Source organism: Cebus imitator, unplaced genomic scaffold (assembly GCF_001604975.1).
Source record: "Cebus imitator isolate Cc_AM_T3 unplaced genomic scaffold, Cebus_imitator-1.0 Scaffold0, whole genome shotgun sequence".
In the NCBI taxonomy this organism is placed as follows: domain Eukaryota; kingdom Metazoa; phylum Chordata; class Mammalia; order Primates; family Cebidae; genus Cebus; species Cebus imitator.
The window spans coordinates 4,311,649-4,319,460 of record NW_016107315.1 but is presented as its reverse complement, the minus strand read 5'-3'; the positions used below and the strand labels follow the sequence as shown (position 1 = coordinate 4,319,460).

General features: G+C 52.4%; 1 protein-coding gene across 4 annotated transcripts in view; it reads right to left on the bottom strand.

The window, feature by feature from the left end:
• Positions 1–1,159: 1,159 nt before the first annotated feature.
• The window catches only part of CDHR4 (cadherin related family member 4), an 8,505-nt gene continuing 1,852 nt past the window's right edge, over positions 1,160–7,812 (bottom strand). Inside the window, exons 5-19 of one of the 4 annotated variants that reach the window (XM_017502249.2) lie at positions 7,554–7,664; positions 6,504–6,607; positions 6,187–6,323; positions 5,773–5,956; positions 5,526–5,679; positions 5,174–5,267; positions 4,661–4,864; positions 4,442–4,581; positions 4,057–4,207; positions 3,750–3,970; positions 3,365–3,507; positions 2,319–2,375; positions 2,129–2,215; positions 1,868–1,899; positions 1,160–1,310 (exon numbers count right to left, since the gene is read on the bottom strand). In XM_017502249.2, the coding sequence (XP_017357738.1) occupies positions 1,255–1,310; positions 1,868–1,899; positions 2,129–2,215; positions 2,319–2,375; positions 3,365–3,507; positions 3,750–3,970; positions 4,057–4,207; positions 4,442–4,581; positions 4,661–4,864; positions 5,174–5,267; positions 5,526–5,679; positions 5,773–5,956; positions 6,187–6,323; positions 6,504–6,607; positions 7,554–7,664 (1,875 nt within the window). In that variant the 3' untranslated portion in view covers positions 1,160–1,254. The remainder of the gene's footprint in view (positions 1,311–1,867; positions 1,900–2,128; positions 2,216–2,318; positions 2,376–3,364; positions 3,508–3,749; positions 3,971–4,056; positions 4,208–4,441; positions 4,582–4,660; positions 4,865–5,173; positions 5,268–5,525; positions 5,680–5,772; positions 5,957–6,186; positions 6,324–6,503; positions 6,608–7,553; positions 7,665–7,812) is intronic. The other 3 variants (XM_037742545.1, XM_017502404.2, XM_017502320.2) reach the window with 3 other exon arrangements.

The window sequence follows — 7,812 nt, the reverse complement described above, 5'->3', positions numbered from 1 at the left end:
GGGTGGGGAGGTGGGATGGTTAATGGGTACCAAAAAAAAAAAGAAAAAGAAAAATGAATAAGACCTACTATTTGATAGCACAACAGAGTGACTATGGTCAGTGATCGTACATTTTAAAATAACTAAAAGTATAATTGAATTATTTGTGACACAAAGGATAAATGCTTCAGGGTACAGATACCCCATTTTCCATGAAGTGATTATTAAGCATTACATGCCTTATCAAAACATCTCATGTACCTCCAAATTTATACACCTATGTACCCACAGAAATTTAAAATTTAAAAAGAACATCTCAATAACAGCAACAAAAAGCAACAGTGATCCAGGCACAGTGGCTCACACCTGTAATCCCAGAAATTTGGGAGGCTGAAGGGGGAGAAACACTTGGACCCAGGAGTTCAAGACCAGCCTGGGCAACATAGAAAGACCCCATCTCTACAAAAAATTTAAAAATTAGCCAGGCATGGTGGTACATGCCTGTAGTCTCACCTACTTGGGATTCTGAGGTAAAAGGATCAATTGAGCCTGAGAGTTCAAGGCTACAGTGAGCCATGATTATACCATTGCACTCCAGCCTGGGCAACAAAGCCAGTCTCTGTCAGTCTCTCTCTCTCTCTCTCTTTCTTTCTCTCTCTCTCTCCTCTCTCTCTCTCATACACACACGCATGCAGGCACACACGCACACATGCACGCACGCAACATAGTTCTCTCTCTCTTCTGGATAGAAAAAGGAAGCAGGTTACCCTGAAGAGACATGCTGATCGGAGGCTCCTCAGTCAGTGACAAGGATGATAGCCTGTTATCTCTATAGAGCATCAGTCACACTGTCAGTCTGAGCATCATACAATGCCTTCTTAAAAGAAAAATAAAGTCAGGTGCAGTGCCTACAGTCCCAGCTATTCAGGAGGCTGAGATGAGAGGCTCTCTTGGGGCCAGGAGTTCAAGGCTATAGTGTGCTATGGTAACACCTGTGAATGGCCTCTGCACTCCAACCTGGGCATTGCAGTGAAACTCTGTCTAAAAAAAAAAAAGAAGAAGGAAAACCTTATTGCTCCCTAGAGTCTGCTCACAAGGCAGGGAGTTCTCCAAGTGAGAACAAGGAGGCACAGATTTCAAGAGCTTCTCCCACATGTTAGCTACAAGGCTAGAACTTTTCTGTTTGTAATTTTGTTTATTATGAATCACCTTGAAAGTACAGCCCCTGATGGTGTGAAAAAGAAATTCCACACATAGTAAAGCAGCTACTTGGCCTCAAAGCCAGCGCCGGGCTCCCATGCGTGTGTTAAACAGGTAGTCTCTTCCTGTACCTAAAACCAGTAGGAGAGAGAGGAGAGTGAGGGGGTGCTGGTGGCCCCAGGAGAACTGCCTCCCTCTCCTCTTACCTCAGGGTAAGAGATTATTCCTCCAGAACCCTCAGTGTGACACCCCACCTTCTGCTGGAATCTAACTTGCCTCCTCCCTCCCTTCTTAGCAAATTCTCTGAACTCTGACTCAAATGCACAGGAAGCCTCCTTGATTCTCCAGCACTGGACACCAACTTCCCTAAGGCCAATGCCAGATTACTCTCCCATAATTCACTGGTGACACTGGACTCTCTGGGGGCCTCTCCCCTCACCATCATCCCTCCTCCCATTGTGGGCAGAGACCAGACCACGTATGAGTCATCTCTGGGCTCCCCAGGTATTTGACAAAGAATGGATGAAGCGAGAGTGGCAATGAGAGCAGACCCCATTTAGGAAAAAATTAGGTTGATGGTGGGTTCCTGGGAATAGGAGGAGATATTGAGATGGGGTAAATAGAGGAGGAGATACTCAAATGGGGTAAGGGCCCAGACAGAGAATAGTTTAGGAAGAGGGGGACTCACGGGAGTCCTGTGCTCTGCCATCATAATGCTGCTGAGGGAAAAGATGAAAGGTACAACGAATTGAACCCTGCCCACAGGGGAGCAGATGAAGGCCTGCCCCTGGGGGACCAGAAGCCCACCTGCCTCCTCCATCCTCATGGTGCTACTGTGGGCACTTCCACAGGATAGCCATTCACGGGGAAAGGGACAGGCTTGGAGGGGGCTGGGGAGTACTCTGGAGCAGGCTCTGTGCTCACTACTTGAGATGGTAAGCTGACATACAGGCCCTTGATGCTGCTGGGTGCCTGGGATATCTCCATCTTCGGTACCTCCATGAAACCCTCGAGGGATCCCTTAGTTCCCTGGATGCTGGGGCATAGTAGGAGCAGCAGTACAGGATAAGGCTGTGAGCCTCAAACTGAGTTTAACAGATGGGCTCCCAGGCATAGAGAATTATGCAAAGGAGACTGACGTGTTTAGCAGCAGAGCCTGGGCTAATTTGCTGGGTGCTTGCAGCAGGTGGGCCAACCTAAAATGCCAGGAGGAACCAGCACCATTCCCCCATGTCTGTCTGTTCGTTGCTTCCTTCCCTCCTTCCTTCCTTCCTTCCTTCCTTCCTCCCTCCCTTCCTTTCTTCCTTCCTTTCTGAAATGGAGGCTCACTCTGTCACCAAGCTGGAGTACACTTGGATCTTGGCTCACTGCAACCTCCGCCTCCCAGGTTCAATCAGTTCTGCCTCAGCCTCCTGAGTAGCTGGGACTACAGGAGTGCACCACCACAGCCAACTAATTTTTGTATTTTTAGTAGAGATGGGGTTTCACCAAGTTGGCCAGGATGGTCTCGATCTCTTGACCTTGTGATCTGCCTGCCTCAGCCTCCCAAAGTGCTGGGATTACAGGCATGAGCCACTGCGCCTGGCTCACCCGTCCCTTTACATTGGGAACAACCAATGTCTGTATGCAGTGCCCACATTGTTCCATCCCCTTTCCCTGGGCTCAGTCCTATGTCCACAAGGAACTCAAGAGTCTACAGGGTGAGCAGGAAAGGTTTCCAGTGGAGGGCAGAAATCAGGAATAGGGGTAAATGCCCAGTGCATGACACACTCACAGTTTCTTTTCTTTTATATATATATATATATAAAGATGGGGTTTCACCATGATGGCCAGGCCGGTCTTGAACTCCTGACCTCAGGTGATCCACCCACCTCAGCCTCCCAAAGTGCTAGGATTACAGGCGTGAGCCACCGTGCCTGGCCCACACTCACAGTTTCAAGCCCTGAGCTTATCTACACTCCTCCCATTCCAAGACTGGATTCTGCCAGTGATGGAAGTTGCCTCCTCCCAGGGTCTCTTTGACCTTAATCTAAAGACCTCTGGAGGGAGAGCAGCCCTCCTCAATGTCAGTTTGTCGCTTACCCACTTGGGCATTGTCATCTAATCTTAGGTGAAACCGTCCATCACAACTGGGGTCCATAGGTGGGTTGGGGGCAGGTAGGGAGCACAAGGATAGAATCCCTACCCCTGGAGGAGCCTGCCAAGAAGCCAGCCCAGGACCAAGAGGAGAAGAGCACCAGTTGCTGTCAACACCACCACAAACCAGGGCTGCGGCTGCCAGAAAGCCTCTGTGTCTGTCACGAGCATGGGTGTCATCATTGAGGGCACCTGAAAAGGAGGCCACAGCCTCACCACTGCCTTGCCAAAATGCCCTACCATCCAGCCTTCCAAACCCTCCTTGGGTTACACCACCCCACACTCGTGATTTGCTCTCCAGCACTGCTGGGCTCTCTGCATTCAGCACTTCCCTCTGAACTGACTTCCCTGTACTTCCACCTGAAAAACTGGGTCTCCTCACCCTCCAAGGTCCACCCTTCCTGCCCCCACGAGGGCCCAAGGAGCCTCCTCACTGTGGTTCTGTGGATGCTGGTGGCCTCTCTGCTGGCCTTCGAGAAAACTGGATGCACAACAATGGTGGCTGTAGTGCTGAGGTGGGGGATTGAGGGGCCTGCATCAGCCACACAGATCAATAGCTCATAGGTATTGCGCTGCTCTGGCCAGAAGGGCCCCAACACAAGGTCACTGTGCACCAGCATGGCCCCTTGCAGGATGAATCGGTTCTGGCTATTTCCTGAAAGCAGAGTGGCAGGAGGAGGAGACCATTGCTGGTCTTGGCCTGCCCCTCACCCACAACCCGGTGGTGCCCATGTCCCCTACCTCCCACGATGCTGTAGGAGAAGGCCAGGCGCTGTGGCTCCTGAGGGATCCGGCATGACACCTTGGTCACCTCCACACTTCGGCCCAGAGGAACATAGATGGTGAGTTCCTGAAATGGGGGCTCACACTCGGGGGCATGATCATTCACATCCTGCAGAAAGGAGCCAGGTTAGGAGTGGGTGCAACCACCCCGCAAACCTCCAAGCTAGCCCCTCAACTCCTCACGACAGCCAGAGCCTAGGTATCAAGGCATCACACAACAGACACTTTTCTCCAGCCAATTCGTGGAAGAAACTGAGGTACAGAGTGGAAAAGCAGAACACCACAGGGCAATCTACTCGTGTCTTTCAAAGTATTTATTTCCAAAGCCTTAGGACACAATTACCTCAACCTCGATGGTAATGGTACAGGAGCCTGAGCGGTGACAGTTGGGGTTCTGGTCTTGTCCATGGTCAATCAGCAGGACAGTGAGCCTGTAGACCCTCTGCTGTTCATAGTCCAAAGGTCCCAGGAGGTGAACTTCCCCTAGAGAGGGGACCACAGCCTCAGGCTGCAGAGCCAACTCTGGCTCCCCGCTCCCATCCCAGCCCTAGGGTGGGAGTACCACTGAGACGGTCCACAGCAAAGGTGGGAGGACCACCAGAGGTGTAGTACTCAATGTTGTCATGAGGGTAATCCATATCCGTGCCCACCACGGAGCCCAGCAGAGTGTGTGGCGCTGCATCCTCCCGAACCCGGAACATGCGAGAGGCACAGGCTGGGGAAAACTCGTTGACAGGTGTCACCATCACCAGTACCGGCACCTCCGCTGAAGGTCATTTGGCAGTCAAGGAGCTGGCCTGGGGTGCCTATCCCTGACCCGGGGGTCTGAGGAGGGAGACATGGCCCTGCCCTGGGGGTCTAAAGAGTGAGGGGGTCTAAAGAGTGAGAGGGTCTAAAGGGAGGGCAGAAGCCTTCCCCTGCTAGGGATCTAAGAGATATATCCTCAGGGTCTGAAATGGAGACACCCCTGCCATACTGGATTCCGAAGGAGGAGAAATGACCCTGTTCTGAGCATAGGAAGCAGGAGGACAGAACAGCCTTGTCCTGGGTGTCCAGGCTGGGTGTGGTCACTCACTGGTCATCTGGGGCTGGCCACCATCAAGCACCAGAATGGAGGCTGCATGCTGGAAGCAGGATCCAGGAGTGTCACAGTCCAGTGTGGCATTCACCTAGCCAGAGGGGCTAGAAAGTAAGGTCCAGCCAAGGGCCTGGGAGAGTCCTGAGTGTCATGGGGCTGCCGCAGGCCAGGGCATCCACAAATAGCCCGCCTGGATCCTGTTTTCCAGACTGTAACACATGCTGACTCAACAGCCGTCCCCCCAACCCCCACTCTTGTGGTCTCAGCTCTCACAGACCCTTGACCCACCCACCCCTTCCTGTTGCAAGCAAGCACCCTGCAAGTTGGTGTGGGAGCTGGGGCTGAGCACCTCAAGGACTCTGTCATAAAGGCAGAGGCTGGCAGGGTCAGAAGAACTGCGGAACCACAGCTTGTAGTCCAGGGTGGCACCAACAGAGTCTGGATCTTCGCAAGTGAGAGTAGTCAGCACAGTGCCCACAGGTGCAGTCTCGGGGATTTGGGACCTGAGCGTGCCATGGCAGCAAGGTGGGAATCTGGCAGTGCCCTGAGTCATGGCTCTGGCCCCAGCAACCCAGGTAAGTTTCCCAGATACTCACACCAGAAGCGCTGGGAGACAGCGTGGGGGCCAGAGGTTGACCAGCCGTACGTTCATGGTGAGATTGAGCTCGGCACTGTCCCACGGCTGGTGCCGCTCAAAGGCCTTCACCTGCAGCCTGGAGACCACAGTGCCTGGGGTACGAGCTAACTCCAGGGGGGCAGTGGTCCGGACCACACCATCCGCTGCATGAGGCGGGAGGGTCAGGGAACATAGAGATCAGCCCCGCTTCCAGCTCAGTCCCACTTCCACCAGCCCACCAGATCCACAGGCGAAAGAGGCCGCTGAGCTTGGCCCTCCTGCTGCCCTCTCCAAGGCCAGACCCCCAAACAGGAAGGTGAAGAGGTAGTAGGAGTCACCTCTGGACCAGCCACAGAGGCATCCTGGTACCCACCCCTCCCTTAACACCTCTCACCATGACCAATGGAGAAGAATGGGCTGGGCATTGGAGACAGGATTTCATAGCGCAGGTTGACGCCCCGGGCCCAGACCTCAACCACCTCACTACCGGGGGCCAGGTTCTCAGGGATGGTGATATTCTGAGCCTGTTCACTGGACCAAAAGAGGGGCACTGGTTCCTACCCATTCCTGCTCACCCTGTGGGTCCACAGCCTCTTTCCCTGGGCCCCCCTCCTGTCAGAGCTAGGACTCAGCTCCAGCAGCCTCAGCCTAACTGATTCCCTGGGGCTAGGCCCTTCCCCCCCTCACTGTTCTAGGGTAGGGGAGCCTTACAAGAAGGAGACCTGGCTGGAGGAAACAGGCAAAACCTTCACCATCACCATCCCTTGGCAGCTCTGCCTTTGTCCGAAGGACACTGAGATCTGTAGCTGGAAGACCTGTGGTGCACCCAGAGCAGAAAGGAGCCAGAGTGTGTCTGTCCATCTCTTTGTCTATGCCCAGTCCTCCCCTTAAATAGGCAACCTCACTTAGGATCTCCAAAAGGAACCTCAACTTTCACTTTTCCCCATGATCCCCATGACCTGTCACTCTGCTGACAAGTATTCCTTTGAGCCCTATACCTTTGGGCCATAAATTATTCCATTAGGATGCAAACGGTCCAAGAGTAATATCTGAATCATTCACAATGTGAATTATCATTTAGAGTTGCTAAAAGCCAGTCACTGAGAGATGGAAGTTTTAAAGGGGGAACTTCTCTAATCTCTTCCACTTTTAGAATTTTTTTTTTTTTTTTTTGCCCAGGTTGGAGTGCAGTGGCACAATCTTGGCTCACTGCAACCTCTGCCTCCTGGATTTAAGCAATTCTCCTGCCTCAGCCTCCTGAGCAGCTGGGATTCCAGGCATGTGCCACCACACTTGGCTAATTTTTGTATTTTTAGTAGAGATGGGGTTTTGCCATGTTGGCCAAGCTGGTCTTGAACTCCTGACCTCAGGTTATAATGCCCACCTCAGCCTCCCTAAGAGCTAGGATTACAGGTGTGAGCCACCACGCCCAGACATTACTCAGGACTTTCTCTTACTGTGTGATTGTCCTAAACACCTTTCATTCTATTAGAGGGCCTGTGAACTCCCAGAGAGAAGGATTCCTCTTCTTTCTAGAACTCCAAAGCCCAGCACAAAACCAGGCTAAGGTGGGAGGACAGCCAGCATGGAGCAGCAGGTCCAGGTCTGAGAGAGTCAGTATTAGTTGAGGAGGCCAAGGAGGCCAAGAATACACAAATTTCGTTTGAAGGGGAAAAAGAAAAAAAAAAGAATACACAAATGTCTAAAAGGTAGGAGCTCTACCCAATCCATGGACTCCCCCAGATTCCAGGTCATGCTCACCTTTTGAGCCTGGCCTAGGAGGCCCTGGGATGGTGCCTGTAGCCAACCTTGCTCATTGATGGAGAAAGGTCCAGGGAAGTGTGGAGGGTCCTGGGCACTGATAATGCTCATCTGACAAAACAGAGATGCTGGCCACCCCATTCAGCCCCCAGTGCCCTGAGCACCCCTATCAACATTCTCCAGCAACCCAGCAGGCACCTGCCTACACCCAATTTTCTTTCTTTCTTTTTTTTTTTTTTGAAACAGAGTCTAGTTCTGT